The sequence below is a fragment of the Perissodus microlepis genome, chromosome 8 (genome assembly GCF_051167445.1).
Source record: "Perissodus microlepis isolate ML-2025 ecotype Zambia chromosome 8, ASM5116744v1, whole genome shotgun sequence".
Taxonomy (NCBI): Eukaryota; Metazoa; Chordata; class Actinopteri; order Cichliformes; family Cichlidae; genus Perissodus; species Perissodus microlepis.
Window position 1 is genome coordinate 29,592,081 of NC_140468.1, and position 21,668 is coordinate 29,613,748.

General features: G+C 41.5%; 1 protein-coding gene across 2 annotated transcripts in view; it reads left to right on the forward strand.

Moving 5' to 3' along the window:
- Positions 1–21,668, forward strand: part of reep3b (receptor accessory protein 3b) — a 45,154-nt gene that overhangs the window by 18,274 nt on the left and 5,212 nt on the right. For both annotated transcript variants that reach the window (XM_084938554.1, XM_084938553.1), the window contains exons 2-6: positions 3,345–3,417; positions 11,012–11,088; positions 11,806–11,926; positions 12,021–12,134; positions 18,732–18,894. In XM_084938554.1, the coding sequence (XP_084794680.1) occupies positions 11,021–11,088; positions 11,806–11,926; positions 12,021–12,134; positions 18,732–18,894 (466 nt within the window). In that variant the 5' untranslated portion in view covers positions 3,345–3,417; positions 11,012–11,020. The remainder of the gene's footprint in view (positions 1–3,344; positions 3,418–11,011; positions 11,089–11,805; positions 11,927–12,020; positions 12,135–18,731; positions 18,895–21,668) is intronic.

Genomic DNA, 21,668 nt, shown 5'->3' on the forward strand with positions numbered 1-21,668 from the left:
TGATTGCAGTGTTTTCTGGGCTGATTCTGAATCTTGGACCTTATGTTTGACACCCTTGGTATGGCGAGACCAGGACGTCCTTGCAGGCTCTTGTTCCTGTGTGTCTGGGTAGTCCAGGGTCTGATCTTGGCAGCTGTCCTTTCTGCTTTAAACGCTCACACAAAACCTATTCAGCACCAGAACAGAGAAACAGGATTCAGGTGCAGAGTTTTGTTTTTCGTCGGTGGCTCGGCTGTGTGCTTCTCTGCCCTTTATCGAACAAAAAGCACATTTTTGAACCTGCACTGACATGACGCAGAGACGTGACGAGCGTGTGAAGTCTTGGTTACCTTGATGTTTCTATAGCGACAGCTGGAATATAAACAGCTCTGTTTGTTGGCAGCTCGCTGGTTACTGAGGGGACTGTGGTCAGGGGCGGTGTGTCTGTGTACAATACTATATCCATAAAGTCTGTGGTTAGAGATTTTTATGGAATTTTGATAGTGCAAAAATGACTTAAAGGCTTCCATGTTTCCTAAAAGTCTGAAAGTTGTTCATAAATAATCAGTAAATAAGCCGATTATTTACAGCCACGGGGCAGTAAATAATCTGCTCTGAGTCAAAGGATCCGTTCTTGGTTGCTGAGCTCCTGGTAAAATCCTCAACATATAGCAGAAGGGTTAAATCAGCTCCTTTATTCTTACACCGTCATGAGATTATCTGATATTTTTGTCTTTATAAATGTCGAAACATTTTGCAAACATGAAAGTATTTATGTTGTATCCCATCACTGCTGTTGATGTAAGTGATCAGAGTGATCGGGCACTGGAAGGTGGAGTCTTGTTTTTCTTTTCTTTTAATCTGATCCATACTGGATGATTAGAATGATCGATGTCTCCGGCCTGTTCTCGCTTCCTTGTGAGGCGTGTTCAGTATTATGAACATCAGCTCCTGTTCATGTGTCCAGCTGCTCGTGAGAGGAGCATTAAGATCAGGATTATTTGATTTGGATGGAGAGGATCGTCCCACGCTTACGCGAGCATGTCTGGACTCGCTGTAGCCGCTGCTGTTGTCATGGTAGCTAGCGGCCGTCATGTAAAACTCATGAAGCCCGTCTTTCTAACGGTGTGTGTTTCAATCGTTTCCAGTGAACATCCGCAGAATTAAAGCACTGAAATCATTCTTTTTGATGTTGACATGAATCATTCTCACAGTTAGCACAAATTGAAGACCACAAAAATGTTGGGACTTTCTGCAGTGAAGTTACAATGCAGCTGCTTCTGAAAGACAGGGAGCAGGTCCATGACCACTCCCAGTCAGCTGCAGTCTTCAAAGCAACTTTAATGCGTTCAGACGACAGCAGTAAGACACAGTGAGTCTATCATTCGTCTGGTTTTTGTTTGATGTGGGGCTAGTTTGGCAAGTACATAGATTCTGTTTGTTATAATACAGCGATTAACCATTAAAATGAACAAAAATCACAATTCTGTTTCCATCTACATGTATAGAAAATACAACTACACAAATGTAGTTGCTTCCATTCAGAGTCTAGCCAGAAATGCCCCCACAAAGAGCCATGCAGTTGCTACAAAATGTCAACATAATGTCAGCAAATTCACTTTTATAAAAGAATAAAAAGAGCGCGACTAGTTTCAGTCTCCTCTTCCAGAGAGGCGCTCGCAGGTACAGGGACCCAGACAGATTGCAGTAGTTTGCTGATTGCAATTAGACAGAAATTATTTGCAAACCTTTGCCAATCTGTGTGAGAGTGATTGCAATCAGTCTGAGTCAGACGGCTATGTCCCGGCTATGTCCCGACTATGTCCCGACTATGTCCCAGCTATGTCCCAGCTATGTCCCAGCTATGTACCTAAACCTTGCTTTGTGATCAAAAGTGGTGAGACTGAGGCTGTTGCATCCTGGTCCATGCTCGACCTCTCAGCCACTAAATAAGTTAGTTATTTATTCATTTTTGTGAAACCCCCCCCCCCCCCAAGAACAACCAAACAGTCCAGTAAAACTAGACAAGGTAAGCAGGGTAAAACAAGGTAATCCACAACATTGCTGTGACTAATGGCTACTAGCGAACTAGCTAAAAGAGTAAAAGTTCTTTACTGGTTTTGTTCTGTTCTATCGACGAGTCAGACAGCTTTAAGAAAAGACTGGTGACAATTTCCACACTTTTTACATTAAACGTGACGTACAAAAACTGCGATGATACTAAAGCACTTATTTTGTGCTGTAGCCATGCTGTGGTTCTCCTGTCTGTCAGTGTTTCCTGTAATCTGTGCAGCTGAGTAATGTTGATGGCAGCTGACAAACTGAATGCCACCCAAGAAGCTGTGTGTTCTTATGTGGTGCACAGTCAGGGTATATCTAGCTTGTGCATACTGGAGAGATCTGCACACTGTGCTGTAGACAGAGTAACCTCAGTGCAAGAGGAGGAGCTTAAGAAAGAGGGATTGGAGGAAAGGAGTGTCCCACTTTAAATTTATCGAGTCGCTTATCTTGCATTGTGAGTCACTCCTTCACAGGCTTCTACCATGAACAGTACATGGTGTTTACCTTGTGTGGGTGTGTAGACTGTTTTGGTTTTGCTGTGTGCGTGTGTGTAACGAGAGCTCTCCTAATGTCATCTGAAACGCTTGATCCTTTATTGCTCATTGTGCAGTTTCTCTTTGTTCAGGTGAAATTCAGTATATAATTAAAAAAATGTTTTAAAAAAACGAGGCCTGTACAGTCAAAACCACCCCAGCTTCAGAAACCCAGCGTCACATTCTTCATATGATTTTCTCTGCTTGAATCTTAGCACACAGTCCTGAGTGAACAGTGCAGTATTTTGGGGTAGTGTTGAAAACTGCATAGAAACCAAAGTCCACATTACCCTCAACTACTGTTGCATTATATTACAGAGGAAAGTGGGATATAAATAAGGCCCCACATTGTTCAGATGCAAGAAATGATGGTTTTTAACAATAAAAATGCAGTTTTGGACGTTTGCCTTAGCTTGCATGGTGGCACTGCAGGCTTTCAGCAGTGTATGCATTGGTACAAACAAACCAACATAAAAATCATTTCTTGTATACATGTGAAACAGAATGTATAAACCTGCAGCACTGGTTCACCAGTCAGTATCTACTGTATCATATACACGATGTACGGGCCCGTCTTCACTATGTATGCCTGCTGATCAGCATGTTGAAATAGGGTCTGGGTTTAAAGGCAAAGCTGTGTTTCCACATATCAGCGATGTTACAGTGCAGAGAACTTTCCTGTTAGTTAAACTTTACTAGAGAAACTGTATTTGTGTTGATTAAATTTGAGAGAAGTTAAAATGATGAGTCGTGTGTTCTGTCTCCATGCAGGCTGCTGTTTGGGACGCTGTATCCTGCGTACTACTCTTACAAAGCTGTCAAGACCAAAAATGTTAAGGAATATGTAAGTTCAGAAATATTACTTTTTATTTACTTCTCTTCTCCTGCATGACTTCATCTCACACACAGACACACTGTGGGGGGTGAGGGGGGGGTCTAAGTTATTAACATTTGTTAATGTTGTTTTTAAACATTAGAAAACATTTCATTTCAACAACTTCGACAAATTAGGAGGTAACGTGGGCCAAAATGATCTGGAGCATGATTATAGCTTTTTCACTTAATGAGTAATTATACCAGCAGGCATACAAATTAATAATATCATCAAGTGACGTCATTTTGTATGTGAATGCATCCAGCATGGTCCTGCTGACACAGCCGTCGTTCTTCATGTGCTTCATATGCTTCATATGCTTCATGCGCTTCATGTGCTGTCTGCATATGTCAGTGAAACTGAACATATGATGTAAGTTTAAAATATATATCTTATTTTCATCATTATGTACCTTTTTCAAAATAACCTGAATGGTGATATTAACTCAGAGAGGATACTGGACACTAAGTGCAGTACAGTAATAGACTATGTTGGACTAATGCAGAGCAGGCTGTGTATCCACTGTTAGTGACATTGACTGCACAGCCCCTTTTCCATCAGTACCTACTGGGATCGACTCGGTATGGTGTGCCACGGTTTTCCATTAGGTCATAGTACCTGGTACCAGGTATGGGTTTTTGGGGTTTTTTTAAATAAAAAAGTACCTGCTTGCCCGGGGTTCCAGGCGATCCAAGCAGGCACTAAAATGTGAGGTCATCAGACTGCATGCCACTGATTGGCTGGTCAGTAGCGTCACTCGGTGAGTCACGGAGAGTGTCTCCTTCATGGAAATTAAAATCGCCATTTTTGAAACCTGGCATTGAATGAAATGGCAAAAACCCCCCAACAAAAACAACGCCATGATCTTTGAGTGTGACGAAACGCCACGGACCAAGCACCAGCTTTGTAGCGTTCGTGTCGCATATTAATTACATTGCAGGATGCTTGGACGTGTTGCTATGACAACAACCTCACACGTTAGGTAGTACTGGATTGGGCGACCAGTCAATCCGTGGGGAGTTGATCCGAGGAGGTGCTGATGGAAAAAGGAGCTTGTGTCACTTTTTTCTTTACATTCAGGCTGCTGATGCTGTTTATTTTGACTTGACAACTTCCACTCGTTATACAACAGCATCTTTGTGCTGGTTAGCGGTGTGAAAGCAGCCAGCGCTCATGATGTTCTCCCGTATTCATTCTCCTATTTACTGACCACTTTATTAGGTATAAATCGATCATTCAGTGTGCCTCTGTCTGACTTCAGAACTGCTTAATGACTGCATCGAGGCAGCGAGGTGATGGAAGCAGTCCTCAGAGACTTTGGTCCATATTGACATGACATCATCACACAATTGCTACAAATTGTTCAGCTACACATCCATTATACAAATGTCCCATTCTAACAAAATATCCTTGGATAACATACTAAACACAGCCGATGCATTCATTGGAGTTTTAGTGCGCTGGTAGACGTGAAGAGGAAAAAGTGCTTATGTGGGAACGGGACACGTTGTATGAAGCACTCTGACCTTTCGTCCACACGTCAGCGGCGTTTTCGGTCACTGAAAATTGGAAACTCAGTTTTTGCATTTACGTGTGGACGAGGAAAACGGAGAAAGCGCAGCGTCAAAGGCGTGCAGCTTTTTTGACGTCACACTGTGTGGCACGTTATTGTTTCGGTGAAATGGATTTCTACAATGGCGGACCTTTAACTTGACTCTCTGCAGTGTTTACATGCTTACATATACAACAGTTACTGTCCCTCCACACATAGGGCTCAGTTCTGCTTCTGTGCGCCATCTTTGTTTACTCTTTCCCACCCAAGCTTCTAGACTTCTGATTGGCCAACATTTCTACACGGTTAGGAATATATCGCCACCTGTTGCTTTGGCGTGTTCCTAGCAGCGCTTTCCTTCGTTTTTGCATTTACGTGTGGACGGGATTTAAAAAATAAAAAAATAAAACGGAAAATCTCAGTTTTCAAAAGTACCCGTGTACGTGTGGACGTAGCCTGAACCTCAGTTTGAACTTAAGCAAGCCGACTTGCTTAACTATTAAATCTATTGGTAGATTAACAGTTCTTTTGAAGTGAGTTATTTCTCCCCTGTGCCATTAGAGGATTTTAGGGTCACCCTGCCTACCAAAGCTCACTTTCATCTGTGATTACAGTCCTCCATCCTTTGAAATATTTTCTTATCTGTCAGTTTTAAAAATGCGTTTGATGATTCGAATGATTTGATCTTTCATCTCGATTCAGACATTCTTGTCCTTGTCTTAGGGACTAGCCCCCTCTGGTAGGTACCAACTTGCTTTCTTTAAGTCTTTTGCAGAATGTCAAACATGTCTTGGGACTGATTACACATTTAAAGCACGGCTGGATGCATATAGACGATATGCCCTCGAGGTGTTTTGGCTAAGGAGTCGGGTGATGTAACTAATACCAGTGAGAGTGACATTCCAGTCTGCTGAGTTAGTAACACATTCACATACAGCTTTAACACACCCTGTCTCAGACTGCTCCGTCTTTCACCCACTTACTTTATCCTTATCTGCTCTTCTTGTTAGACCTCTGCTTTTACTTTGCTTTTGCAGAGGTTCATAAAGGAATGGTTGGAAATGAAGATCAGTACTGTTTCTTGTTTCATGAAGCAAGATGTACTTAAGCTGACCAGGAGAAATACTTTGTGTGCAGTGCAGCAGCTATTCTGCGTCTCGTTGCTGCTTGTTTGTAGCTGCAGCTCACCCTGCAGAGGTTACTCCAGTTCATGACAAACTTGAAACGGATTCAAGTCCCAGCCTTCTTCTTTTTCGCTGCTTATGAAAACGTGCGCGTACCATTGCGCTCACTGACTGACGATGTCGCTCAGATTCCAGCAGAGTTGTCCATCCATGTACAGTCGACCACGCTCAGTTGTAGATAAACAGGTGTCTGAGATCAGCCGTGTGTATCCCTGCCATGATTGAGCAGGCTTGTCTGCTCCACCATGTGAGTACATACAACATATCTTTTGCAGTGTGTTTTGGAAAACTTAAGCTGTTGTGCATCAAATGCTTTCCAGATGGTGTTTCCTGATTTAAAAATTCCATTAATTTTGACAAAATCTCTAACACGGTGGATTGGACTCTGTGGTTTACAGATGGCTGTAGACACTGTACTTTCAGAAAGGTTGGTGTTAAGTGGCTACAAAAACCCAAACAGTCCTCTGGTACGAGGACTGAACTGTAAATGAGTATGAAAAACAGCCAATAACCAAATAACAGCTTTCAAAGACCTCCAGAAAGCTTGGAGAGCTGTTGCTCAAGACCACTTAAATCATTTTAAGAAGGTCTGGGATGAAATGAAGGATGACTAAAGACTTGAGCACATGAGATGTTGCTTTATGGTGCTTCAGTGGGGCCAGTATATCGGCCAGTATCAGCTATTTGCCAGTTCTGAGTATCTGCACTTTTAATGGCTGATCAATGAACATAGCAAAGCAGAGATGTGACAAATGGCCTTAAATCATGTTGCATGGTTTTAAGCAACTTACTTATTGGCAGCATGTGTTTGGAATACCACCAAAAGAAATCAGCTGATCCAAGTATAGTCTGGCAGAGTGTAAACAAGTAATCCACAAATCTCATAACTAACTACATACATCAGATTTTTTTAATCCCTAGATATCAGCATATTGATCGAGTGGTGCCCTGTCAGCACTGCTTGGTGAGGTGGGGAGGAAAACCTCTGGGAGAAGTTCCAGCACAGGTCATGAGAGAGAACTTTTTAGCACCAATGTAAAAACAAAAGCTGCAGTCGCTGTCTGTGCTTCACTTACAGGCTTTTCAACCAGTCAGCAGTCTTTGGACTGAATGTCGTTGCCAACATGCTGTAGCCTTTTCGGAGGATTGAACTCAAAACCACCATAAAGCCTCCGTATAAGGAATCGTTGTTTGTCTGCAAAGCCCAAGAACTATATAAATTAAGACCAAACATTTTGAGCGACGCAAACACACTTTAAATAAAAGCTTGTTAGTCTCTGCAGCTGAGGAACATAAGATGTGGGTCAGTGCTTGACAAAAGTGTTGTGATGCTCTGTGTGCACCTTAGAAGTTTGGTATAATAGAGTGTTACGGCTGTGGCCATAAGAACACTGTGTGGGCTGTTTTGTTCTGTGTCTCTTTACTGTGTTTAAGACTCTTTGCAGGTCCCTCCTCTAATGAAGAGTAGCGAGCAGCTGATTGGACCGTGGAACAGGCGACCACGTTCAAAAAGCCGCTCTGACAGCTCCCGCCGGAGAGAGAGAGAGTGGAGCGAGCGAGCAGCCTGGCAGCCGACGCGGTCCTGACCCTGGTTTCCAGCCTATACTTTTGTTGTGTATTTGTGTGAGCGTGATCTGTGAGAGCCGCTCCTGGTGCATTAACTTAGCGTTTAGGCACCCTTAGGCTGAAGCGGAAGGGGTGAGCCGCCTTTTTCTTTGGAACAGTTTTCTCCTGTTTTCCGGGTTAGGGAGCGAGGGTTAGTGTTGTCATTTGTTTGTTCTGTTTCTTTCTTAGGGTTTAGTTAGTTTTCTGGTGGGACTTAGTTGGTTTTGTTTATTATTTTGGCCTGGGTTCACCCTGGAGCTATGCTTCATTACCTTCAATAAAATCACCTTTTTTTTCTCACAACTGGTTTTGGATGTTTGGCTTGGGAACCAGGGCGGGTACTTGTCTCTCTCTCCTCCAACCTTATGTGCGTCTCTACACGCCTAGACTAGGGGCGTAACATAGAGAGAAAACAATTTGATGACTAATCGATACACTGAATAACTTTAGTGTTTCTTTCACTTAGTCAGGATGAATTGATGGATCAGCTGCTTGGATACAAGTTTGCTCAAAATTCTTTGAGTTTGTTTCAGAGGCACAACTGAAGCTCGGGGGGTCGTAACTGTTGCCCACCTTTTAGTATTTTACCTCTTAGCTGTAAACGTGGGTGTTATCACACAGTGGGGCTGGCAGTGTGGAGCATCTACTAGGAGGCTGAGGTGTCGGGCCACCAGAATTTTGATCCAAGTTTAACCTTAGCAGTAGTGGCTGTGCAAGTCTAATGTAATGTTTCTTCTTCCCCCCTGGAAGGCAGTTATTCAAAGACAGGGTCAGTAAATGTCTACTGTAGCCCCAGGAAGCTAAAAGGCTGGTGTATAGGTTACATCTTAATGTCCTTTGTACTGATAAAATGAATGAAGGAGGAAAGGAGAAAATATTCTATCAGAAATGGAAAGCAGAAGGAAGCTGAAATGTCTGAAGCAGAGGGAGACTGAACGTATAAATTAAACCTCTCAGTGTCAGCTCACTCTTTACATTTAGTGTGTCTGTGTGTGTGTGTGTGACCTTGTGAGATGGGTGAATGTGTTTCCCTGTTGTTTCTCTTTCAAACACTCACAGAGATGAGTGAAGTAATGTCATTAAAAACGATGAGAAGTCTTGGCTGACTTTCCATAATCTGCATTTTTTAATCTTGGATGTTTTTCATGGTGAACAGCTGTTCAGCATGATGGAGTGGCAGCTGAAAACCCCCCTCTGTGGGCAAATGGGACACAATTAAGCATCACTTATTTACTCACACACACCTACTGCTTGGTTTAACATGGAAATCCAGTCAGGCGAGACTGGAAAGCTGTCAAAGAGGGACGAAGGAAGCCAGACCACCGGGGGGAAGAAAAAGGGGAAAAAAGTCCTCAACCTTTGTCTAAGGAGCTTGCAAAGAAAAGTGTCTGGACTTCTTTAAGTTGCTTGAAGACGTTTCACCTCTCATCAGGTCAAATGACCTTAGAACTTAGACCTTAGAAGAAGCTTCTTTGACTACGATGACCTGGATGACTGAGAACCTTCAGACGTCCTCAACCTTTGTTTCACTGCTGCCAGCCTGCGAAGGAGGCAGAGGCTTAAAGGAGAAAGAACAACATCATTTAAAAATGAGTTTATTAGCTCAAACCTGTCCACTGGGGTCCGTGACCATGTTCGCTTGTTACACCAGTGTGGAGCAGGGTTCTTAGTATAACTTTTGAATGCTCTGCTCAGTCAAAGCTTGATTTTACCAGTTGAGGTTGTTGATCATCAAAAATGATCAATTCTACCCATTTTCAAAATGCAGCTTTTTAGAAGCACCCATTATGCCTCAGGGCATGTAATGTAATTCAAAAGAAACCCCAAGTATGCCAAGTTGTGGGCATTACTATGCTATAAACGTCTTCTACTAAAGGACGCTGTCACAGATACAGAAAATGTTCCTGTGTTTATTACACAAAGCAATGCACTCTGGGTCGATGATGCAAAATGGTGGCACTCCAGAGCCGGTTATTATAACTAACTAACTCTCTAACTAACTCTCTAACTGTTCAGAGCTACGCTTCCACTACTGTAGATATATTCATAGGACATCTGTTTACCACACACCAGCACATCTGTATATATGTAGCATATCTTTATATTTGTTCATAGGACACCTGTATATCTGCCCGTCTGCACAGATAGAACATCTGTGTGCTGTACAGATCATCTGTATATATTCATCTCTACTCGACTTATCTGTATATGCTCTGCTCTTATTGCACGTGCTGCTCTTGCAGTCTGCATCCTATCAGAAGTGTGTTTTGTTACTCTGTATTTATTCATGTGTAATGACAATAAAGTGGAATCCTAATCCTGACAGACCACAATATACAAAATATGAGCTGCTTTTGGTTTTAACTGCCAGTGCGCAGGAAACGAGGGATGCAGTATGAATCCTCACATTATGGAGGGCCAGGAGTGACAACATGAATTAATTAAATACACAAATTAAGTAATTAAATGTGTCATTAATTAATTAAAATTGGAATTGATTGAATAAATAAATCTATCAATAATTAATTAAAGGCACGATCATTCCATTTAAAACATTTAATTATTTATTTCCTATTTTATTAATGACACGTTTAATTAATTATATAATTGCTTAATTATTTACACATTTAATTATTTATTCCGGTTTTTAATGATGTTTTTATGTAATTCATTTTGGCAGTCCTGGCCCTGTGGCTGTTCATGGATGAATTTCAGCCCATCAAAGTCAGGGGGCGGGGTTAGTGCTGAAGTCACACCCATTGCTTTGGCCTGCTGTGAGGCTGTATTATAAACTGTGGTATGAGTCTGTAGGTGCTCTTATCCTTCTTGCCTTCAGTCGTGCTCATGAGCAGTATTAGTTTCCTTCTGGAAGTGTGTGATGTGTTTCATGGTTTCTAACAGTGAAACGTAACATGACATAAAAAAGCACGCCCCACACAATCAGATGTTAATCTGATTTTATTTTTATTTTAGTAAATCTAAAAAATCCTAACAGACAGTGGTGCTTAGATTACAGTTCAATTAAAACAAACGGATGATGTCATCATTCCTTCATGATCAGCATGCTGGTTCAGACGCTGCTGCTCTCGGTGGAAATGCTCCCTCTCTGTCCTCCTTGTATAACAAAGATAAGAGGTGATAGTAATGTTAAGAGGTGATGCATGGTTTAATGCTCAGCCTTCCTTTTAAACGATGATTCATGCAGTTGTCTCTCTGCCTGTAGGTGCGATGGATGATGTACTGGATTGTTTTTGCCCTCTACACTGTCGTGGAGACGATCACTGACCTAACACTGGCATGGTGAGTTTGCCATGAATGTTAAACACAAACGCAGTTAATCAAACATTATGTGAACCTCGTAAACTCACATGTCGTACAGATGCATCTACACTGACTGTGTGAGTGGAAGAAGTTTTCCTCGCTAACCCGAATAATAATGATAGAAATGTACTCTTTCCTAGTGTAACTAGAATAAGCTTGTGGTAATGTGGATGTGCACTGTGTAGGAACAGAGTCACATTTGCAGGAAGGTTGAATTTCAGTGATTTTATGAATCTCTCATGTGACAACATTTAGCTAGAAGGAACAATGTAACGATTTTGAGGAATTGATGGAGTTTGATGGTTTTTTTGACAGATGTTATATGCAGTTAAACTTTAAAACACTGAAATTTCTAAAACCAATGAGAAGTTTTTGAATATTTATTATTACTCATTAATAAGAGAAAATAATTTCTTATCCGGTTACTCGATTAATCGATAGAATATTCGATAGATTAGTCCATTAATAAAATAATCGATACCTGCAGCCCTACAGCTGGTGTTTTATCAGACAGTCACAGAAAGTGCTGGAACATGTCGGTGCAGTCCAAAAAAAACATAATAAACCTTCAGAGCTGTGTGCAACAAAAACTTGACAACAGGAGTGGGTGCATATCTCTTAAACTGTTTTTCTGCAGTGGAAAGCATCATTATGTACCATGGGTTAAACTTACCGTGTGTGTGTCTCCATATCCAGGTTTCCTCTCTACTACGAGCTAAAGATAGCTTTTGTGGTCTGGCTGCTGTCCCCTTACACCAGAGGAGCAAGTCTTATTTACAGGAAGTGTCTGCATCCTTTGCTGTCCTCCAGAGAAAGGGTACATTCATCCGTACATCCACGTGTAATGCAGGTCACACTGGTTTGTTCCCAGTTCAACTGTGTTCTAAAATGTAATTGTTGTCTTCCTTTAGGAAATAGATGAGTACATTGTGCAGGCCAAAGAGAGAAGCTATGAGACCATGGTGAACTTTGGCAAGCAGGGCCTGAGCATTGCAGCCACCGCTGCGGTCACTGCAGCCGTCAAGGCAAGTTATTCTTTTTTTATTTTTCACGTGAGTGCACTACAGTTTTATGTTAGATAGCATGGCTAAGTCAGTTTTCATCTTCTTTCTCACTACTTTGCTACAGAGTAGGGCTGTGCAATATGACCAGAATCTCATATCCCGATATTAGAATTCTATCGTCCGATAACGATATAAATCACAAAAATGTAACATTTTCTGTAAAGTCTGTGAATCTCAGGCAGCTCGACTTGCGTGAAGTGTTTCCAGCTGCGCGTCGTGTAGCTGGAGTCGAGTGTTTTAACCGATGCATGAAATGATACATTTTTAGACATAAGTTGTAACGGCGCCGTTTTCTTTGTGAGTATTTATTCCACGGCGTGCTGCGGGGAAAAGCCTGTTCTAACGTTTGAGTCTAAGGTTTGTTTTTTAGCACCTGGCTTCTCTTTTTTACTTCTCATCCGTAAATAATCTGCTCTTTCACGTGATTCAGTTTATTTTGAAAGGTCTCAACAGGATCTTGAGCTTTATTGCGAAAGGTTTATGTGGAACATAAACAAGCGGACACGCGATGCTGTTACCGTCGTTGTTGCTAAGACAACGCATAAAAACAGGCGCTTGTCCGTCCGTAGTGTGGTTATATTAAATATAAGAGAAAGAGAACTTTAAGAAATGAATATAGCCACTACAGTGACCATCAGAACCATGAACAAATATTGCTGTAAACAGTTTATTTTGCAACACCACGAAACAAACGATAGACGTTTTTATATCGTCATCCGATATATATCGTTATATCGAACAGCCCTACTACAGAGTAATAAAATACCAGTCTGCGGCTTCAGCTCTCTTTGCTTGCAACAGCTTCCTTTGTCTGTGTTCTACAGTGACGCCTGTGGGCACTGAATGTCCTTATTTAGCTTGCTAAATCAGATGTAAGAGCATATAGACCAGGGGTCGGCAACCTGCGGCTCTTTAGTCCTTACAGTGCGGCTCCGCGTGGTTTGGGAAAATAAATTAGAAGTATTTAGCTGAAGTGTATTTTATTTATGTTAGTTCTTTTTTAACTTGTAGTTCTAAATTGGAAGATTATTGTGATATTGAAATCTAAAAATAAAATTATATCTTATTATTTTTTCATCGCTCAAAATAAGCGTCACACTCGCGGAAGCCGAAATGCCTGCATTTATCGAGACTTTCAACCCCAGGTAGGCCAATTATGGATGTTCGGATCCACATTATGTCAGCAGCTCCACCGTGAACTATGTTAAAACAAACACCGCTCACGCCTCACAGACGACAGCTTACAGTCCTGTAAAGATGAAAGTGACTTCGTACAGCCCCGATCTGCAGACGCTGTGCGCAGAGGTTCAGGAGCAGAAGTCCCATTGTAAACATATCACGGCAGACCCGACGATGTTTGCATGAACACGCTTTGCAGCATCTCTTTATTGACCACTTTTCACACACGGTTGCTGTACGCACACAGCCGGCTGTAGCTTTGCAGCTCACAGCCCGACACACACCAACAACAACACAACAGCAGAGAGAGCACAGACGTAAAGGCGGCGAGGCGTGATTGCGGGTGCCGCTCAGGTGCGTCCGCCTCCCCTGCAGCTGTGCTGCAGACCACGCCCCGCCGCACACATTAACCAGGTAAAATACATATTTAGGCAGAATTTTGCAAATATCTATTTTTCATTTTTTAGCAGCATAGAGCTTTTTTTCCCAGTTATTTTTTAAAAGTCAGGTCAAGGCTCCAAAAGCACAAAGGCGATATAAGGGTGGCTCACAACAGTTTTTGTTTGCTGGATCATTTTAGTTCAGCTTTCCTTTTGTTATATTTCTTTAAGAGTTCAAAATGTGTTCATTACATAAATAAAATGTCATTTTCTCTGTAGCACTTCATGGATTTCAGAAGCAACACACCTTAGTTGTTCACACAAAGCATAAAGGTGAAAAACAGTATACACAGTGTTATCTTCATTTTAGATGTCACAAAGTATTTGCGGCTCCCACTGTTTTCTTTTGCGTGGAAACCGGCTCCAAATGGCTCTTTGGGTCTTGAGGTTGCTGACCCCTGATATAGACAGTCACTGTGGTATTGGTGCATGAATGAGTGCATAGGAGATGAATCGATAGCCTGTACGAGATCTTCACTTGACGATGTGTCTGATACCCTTTGCACATGTACACTCATCCTCTGTGCACGTCTGTGCCTCAGATGGTCTTCCTGCAGAGCCAGTATAAATAAATTACATTTGAACTGGTTTCTTCAGCATTTCTTGAATCCCTGAGTGATTCAGATAAGCCCAGTTGATCTCACGCTTCACAGCACCTGAGCAGTGGGGATGCACTACAAAGAAAAAACGAATGGTGTCAGGTTAGATCCACAGTAGTACAGCAGTATTTAACTGTGAGACGCTACAAAACAGTGAACTCCTGTAACAAATTAATAACTGCTCACATTATTATGATGATGATCAATGATTCGTCTGGTTTATGGGAGCAGCTGAAAGTAGCTTTATTAAGCAAGACTAAACAATTAAGCCCATGTTTAGAAATGGAGGAATAATGATTTATAAATGATGCTAAGCTAGTACATTATTAATGATTAATAGTATGTAGTTATTATAATATAGAACTATAATACAATTATATTGTGTGTTTGTGTGTGTAAATAAACAAATAAATAAAGAATTAAACTGAATTGATTGGCCCACTCAGCCAGGATTTAGCAGGTGCAATGTTCAAGTATCAGAAAATGTTAACATTATGTTAGGATGGTCTCTGTTAGTGTTACTATAAGATAACATTAGCCTAAGCATTTCTCCAGTGTTTGCTAACACTTTAGCCTGTGGAGCGGTTGTTTCACAACGACACCGTCGGCCGTGTCAAACTAAACAACTTGAATGTTGTTAATGAGTTCAAACTGAATGAAGTTGAGTTCTTGAGTGGTATTTCCACGACTGCATTGAACAAGGTTCTGCTGACCGTGCTACCCATCGACTCTGAATGGAGTTTTTAACAGGCCATACTTCATTTAAGCGTAACTGAAGTTCTTCAGTGGGATTAGTTTGTGGCTGACTTCAGCTGAGTAGCACTGTGTTATGTTCTGTTTTAGAAAAAGAGCACCTGCTTTTTCACATAGTAACACTTTAAAATGAACGAGGTCAGGTGTGCATATTCTAACACAAAGAAGCAGCACTCAGCAGGATCAACGACAGGTCTGGTTGTTTCTGTGTCCTTGCTGTGTCAGTGCAGCCTCCTGTCTCCACTTACTTGAAACATCCTGTTAATCAAAGCGATGCCTCTGTCACTGCCCTGCATCTCGCTTCTCTCTCGCTGCCTCATTTTGAGTCTCTTATGGTTTGTTCCTTGACATGAAGATCTTCTTTCCTCACATATTTCATCTTTGTGTTCCCCGTTTGTCTTTACAGTCTCTCTTCTTTTCTCTGCATGCATGTTTTGTCATCACAGGGTTAGTAACAGTTTTTCATTTCTTTAAAATAGAATTTGATTGACCTTGGCTTTTACAGTAAAACCATCTGAAATGCACATAAAATCAATCTGTTTGAAATATTTTAGCTGAGCCTAGAGCTGTGGTTAGACATGCAAACCTGGCATCTACACCACATGTACCTGCTGTCACAGACTGAGAAGAAAAGACATTTCAGAGCTTTTCCTCCGTCCAGTTTACAGTTCAAAGCTGCTTTTTTGTCCATCTCACAGCATGGGACCAAGATTCAATAAATAAAGTCATAGCAAACAAAGTAAAATCTAAGAAATCAAAAAATAGAAAAAACAAATGTGTTGTAATGTGGAAGCTTGCAGTCCTGGCTGGTTTGGGAACCAACCAGTTTACCAAATGAGTATTACAGCTCACAGTGCTCCTTTTGTGAGATATGTCTGTATCCACACTGATAATTGATAAAACATTTGCATTGCTCTTGGTAACTACGGGACTGAAGAACTTATTGCTAATAAGATCACATAAACATAGTTTAGCTTTTAACAGGTAATAAAGGTCACATCAAAGCACATCACTTTAGATCCGAGTACTTTCTAACCATCATCTAGGCAACTCTTGGTTAACAATTTGCTAGTTTTAAGCAGATGCAAACAATATAAACAGGGACTATTTTGATGTTCCTGTCACTGCTATCAGGATGGTGCAGACACGCAGTAAACATGCATTTAAGTTGAAAACACTGTAGTGTGAAAATGTAGCATCATTGACCCGAAATGAAAGCAGAATAATTGCTTCACTGTGTTATTGTTAACTCAGAGTGCCGCAGAGAAACCCAACCACTGTCCAGATTAAAGGGTCCTACTCAGTGGTTGTGTTTTTAAGAATTTGCTGATTGCAAGTGTAACAAACTCGACTAAATATGAGTTGATATCGTTCTATATTGTGTGTTTGTTGGTCATCAGCATGCAGGGTTGTGAATGTTTTGGATCCTGGGGGAACACTGCAGATCTCAGCTGGACGTTTGCTTTTGAGATGATGTTTTCTGCATCTGCACCAACTTGCCTCCTGTCTTCCCTCTGACGTTTGTTTCTTTTCTGTCTGCACTAACATCCTTGTGTCTTCAGGCTTTCGGTGGTTCAGCAGGCTGCTCTGGGAGGTAAAAACCAGTCAGTGTAAGCAGCATGGACAGAATGTTCTGTTTCGTACAGCTCAGCATCCACCTTTTGATTGTCGTCTGTGTCCAGACCTGCTGCTTGAGAACATCAGTTTTAATTTGATTCTTCTTTTTGGTTTTGGTTTTGACATGGACTTGGTGGTGTTGCAAATACATGTCACTCATTATTTACGACACTGTTTGTTTTTCATTGTATGTCCCTTAATGTGTTTGACATTAATTTCATTGTTACAGCAGCATAGCGGGGCTTTATGTTTACAAACAACAAACAAAAAGAAATTAAGAATTATATATCAAAACCTTCTAAATCACAAAGCTCTAAGAATAACATTAAATACATATGTGAGCTTACATTGGTGCTACAGGGTGAAAATGTCCCTGTGAATGTCTGACTTTATCATTTTGAGAATCGTCAGGTTTTGTTTGTATTAACGTTTCTAATATAACCTGCAATAGCCCAAATATACTGCTGTACATTACAACAATACCCCCCCCCCCCCACTGTTCATGTTCTTTGTGAAGTGTTTCCGTGGTAACATCTTCATCATCATTCAGTAACATCCCTGATCTGAATGTATTCTGTACCTCGTTATTCACAGTTAGCGTATTCTTGTCATCATCAATTATTCGTCGTTATATGTTTAATTGGTTTAAGCTTTAATTCCCAGATCTGAAGCAGACGGTATCATTTAATCAATTCCATTAGGTATCATTTACACTAGTGGGTCTAGTTACAGTGGAAATGCAGCTTCAGAGTGCTGAAGCCTGTTGCTGTTGAAGCTGTGGTGCTCTGACTGTGGCTTTGGCCCTTGTTAATGACACTGCACCCTCTCTGAGAGTCCAGTGTGGATGAGAGGCATCACGAAGGCAAACGAAGCCTGTTTCAGTCTTTATTTGTTCCTGATTGTCTCAGAGGCTTGAAAAACAAGTGAACTAATCCTTTAATGCAGAAGGTTCCTTTCATGATGTCTCCAGTATTTCATGTTTCTAAAAATACAGTAATGATGAAGGAAAAACACAGATCAGCAGCACAACGAGAAACGAGTGTTGTGGAAAAAAATGTAATGCTTCTTAAACTTTTTAATGTAAAAATGTTGTCACAGCAAAGTCATTTAAACAACATGTTTGCATTTCTGTGCTCCACCGTCGGTTTGTCCCACAGGTCTTTAAACCTGCATAAAGCCCTTTACAGTTGTGTAACAGCGCAGCAGTGCGGACTGAAGTTTAGTTTTCTCTAATGTAAATATTTTATTCTTCATGTAAGATACTGATAGTCCAACATATGAACTCCTCCATCTCCATACTTGAGTAAATCGTTGGATCTATTTCCAGAAGTGAAGGGTTGCTCCACAGCAGCTCACAGTGCTGTAGTTTAGTGTCTGTTTTTACTGTCACATTTCTGCCGTTCCAATAATATCTGTCCTGGATTAATATATCATAGTGTTCCCAGTGAACTGGTAAAATCTGAACAGCTCAGTGTTGATATTAATCAGTCACAGCTACACAATGACATTCTGGATACAATGATGCATAAATATGTGGAATTATAATGCATCAAATTTGAATTGTAGCTGTTTAGATGTGACGTGTGTCTAAGGTACAGATAAGCAAAGAAATATTTCCAATTATACAAAATAGAGTATTATGAGGATTTTGACTGGTGAGTAATGAACTTTAGATATCTGACACTAGTTACAAGCACACAAATACGTCTGCTTTTAATTTAGACAAATTAAAGTCTACAGTGTCTGTTATAACAACTGATGGGATCAGGAACAGTACACCTGTATGACTGTAGCCATGACTGTGATCATTTAATAGAAAACAGCCACACCTGGAAACAAAAACATCACCACGTGATTCAGATTATTGATAAACTACAGACTCTGCTCTTTCTGTGATTGTAACACACATCAGCACTGCTGATCTCTGAGATGTTTTTGTGGTGTAATGCTGAGTGTTGTGTGTGCTGCAGGGTCAGGGGGCCATTACTGAGAAGCTGCGTAGCCTGAGTATGCATGACCTCACACAGATAGACCAGCAGGACGACAGAGGAAACCAGCTGTACCAGTACAGCTCCCATTCTTCCAACCCTGCTGTCAGGAGGTCTCGCAGCAGTGACGCTCCGGATGGAGATGGTACGCGCACACACACGCACACACACACACACACACACACTCCTCATGCCTATGGTACGACAACTTTTCTTCGTGCCCCTGGTACTCTGCGCAGAAACACTTTGCCACACACACACACACACACACGCACACACACACACGTGCACTTCTCTCATAAACGTAACACAACTTCTCAATCACAACAATTCATGGAAAAGGAAACAAAAAGAGAAAACAGTTCGTAAGCAGAAACCTAAAAGAATCAAATCTGTGTCATTAGAGGTTTGACTAGAATCCTGACAGCTGATTGATAACATGTTTGATATGGTAGCTTTTTCTAAACAATGACTGGAAATCTCATCTTAGCAAAGGTCAGTCCTTCGTGGTGGATGAAGGTGGCGTCGTTCTGTTTGTCACTGGTTCTCGCCACCGTCTCCATGACAACTACAAAACGTCTCGTATCTGAGGAAGCCTGCTGGGGTTTGGAGCTTTGCAGTGAGCCAGTGACTGGACCTTTAGTTATGTTCCCCCTGAAAAGTGTCTCCCTGCTGTACACAGTTCAAAACCAACCAGAACCCTGAAGAGCCTGAGCTCAGCGTTTAGACTGTTGTATGAGCAACGATGTGCGCAGTGAGCACATGTGCTCCACACTCAGTCATGGAAGCACATGCAAACCTCACACATGCCATGAAGGGATGAATCCCAAACATGACTCCTGGAAAATGTGGAGATATCAGTGAAACGCTTTCCAGTGATATTACGTTTTTATTTTATTATGAGTTTGGCAAAAAACGTCAAAGCAGTGATTCATGAAGACTGACGCTGGTGATGAATAAGATAACATTATTTTATTACAATGTTGACTAATAATAATTAAGAATAATGACAAACATCATAAATAATAATGATGATGATGATGATGATGGTCAGAAGAGAACAATAAGGCACAGATGAGCAGGACTTTGTTAAACAGCTACATTGTTACCGTTGCACTTCTCTGTGTGTGTGTTTGTCCTCAGCTTGATGAGAACTGCAGGCTGGTTGGCATTTCAATGAAAACACTCTGAGTGTGTGAGATGACTTCCCAGCAGACACAGGGGATGAGATAAGGCTGTGTGGGATGCCAGTGGAATGTCAAACACACTCTCCTGCTCCCTCTCTCTCTCTCTCTCTCACTCACACACACACACACACACACACACACACACACACACACACACACACACACACACACACACAGCAAGTAGGTGAGGTGTGGAAAGAGACAGAACGGGGGGTGAGATGAAGGAGGAGAGGACAAAGATGAATGGAGATGTAGAGATGGATGGGTGGATGTAAGGGAGAAAGGCTGCTACACAGTATCAGCATACTGAGAGAGAGACTGTATTATGTATTCAGCTCAGACGAAGAGGAGGAGCTACGGAGAGATGAAGACGGAGACGTTTATGCCTGACAACTTCTCTTTTGTGTGCTCCTCGCTGCCTCTGAGGCTTCATGTTATGTCTGTCATCCTTTTAACAGACTTAAAAATAACTGATGATGATGCACATTAGGGCTGTTCGATATAACGGTATATATCTGATGACGATATGAAAACGTCTATCGTTTAATATTACGCTATCGTTTGTTTTGTGGTGTCGCAAAATAAATTGTTTATGGTTTATTTTCTCATGGTTTTGATGGTCGCTATAGTGACTATATTAATTTCTTAAGGTTTTCTATTTCGCTTATATTTAAAATAACCACACTACGATAAGCGAAGTAAACTGAAGTGATGACAAACAGAAGGACCAGTCAAAACGAGGGCCTACCTCTGTAGCATGGACATGGTTTGGTTATGAAAAGTCTGACACGGACCAGAAAACCGTACTGAGGTCCCCACCTCAGACTCAAACACGACAAACCTCTACCACCGACGCAAGAATCACGTGAAACAGTGTGGAGAGAGTTTACAGATAGAACAGGCCTTTCCCCGCAGCACGCCGTCCTATAAATACTCACAAAGAAAATGACGGCCGTTATAAGTTATATGTAAAAAATATATAGTTTCATGCATCGGTCAAAACATTGAGCTCCAGGTACACGACGCCCAGCTGGAAATACTTCAGCTGCCCGAGATTCCCAGAACTTACAGAAAAATGTTTTTGTGATTTCTATCGTTGTCGGGACGATAAACGTCTAACATCAGGATATGAGATCCTGGTCAAATGGCACAGCCCTACTGCACATTCATTTTACTATTAACAGATCTGATGCTTAATAAATCCTGCATAGAAACGTAGAACCTTTGTATTGTTACGACCACGTGTGGATGAGACGCACGGAGTCGGGGATGTAGAGGGGAATGAGCTTAAACACCTTGAGCCATAGTTTTCACGTGATTCGAGAGCTGCGGTACTGCGGCCCTTTGCCTTCCAGCCATCCTTTGAATATCTTTGAGTTTACCTTAAGCAAAATACCAGACAGTTGCTGTGTGAGATGTACTAATCAGCCTTTACTTAAAGCTGCCACGAGAGCGTCGAGTACGGTACCAGCACGTGAACACACCTCTCCTAACCCTGCATTATAGGCTCGCACCAATCCCTGCTTCTCCACAGCGACCCCGGCTGTCAGTGGCAGCTCGTGTAAACTATAGGAACAGTTTACCCGACATCGGGTGACAAAAGAGAGCTTTTCTGGTCCTGCACTGTCCAAGTCAACAATAAGATTTGTGGTAGTTTGTTTAAACCAGCTATGTAACACTTCATTTTGCTTTAACGATGAATAATAACCTGTTTTCACCTTCTTCACATTGA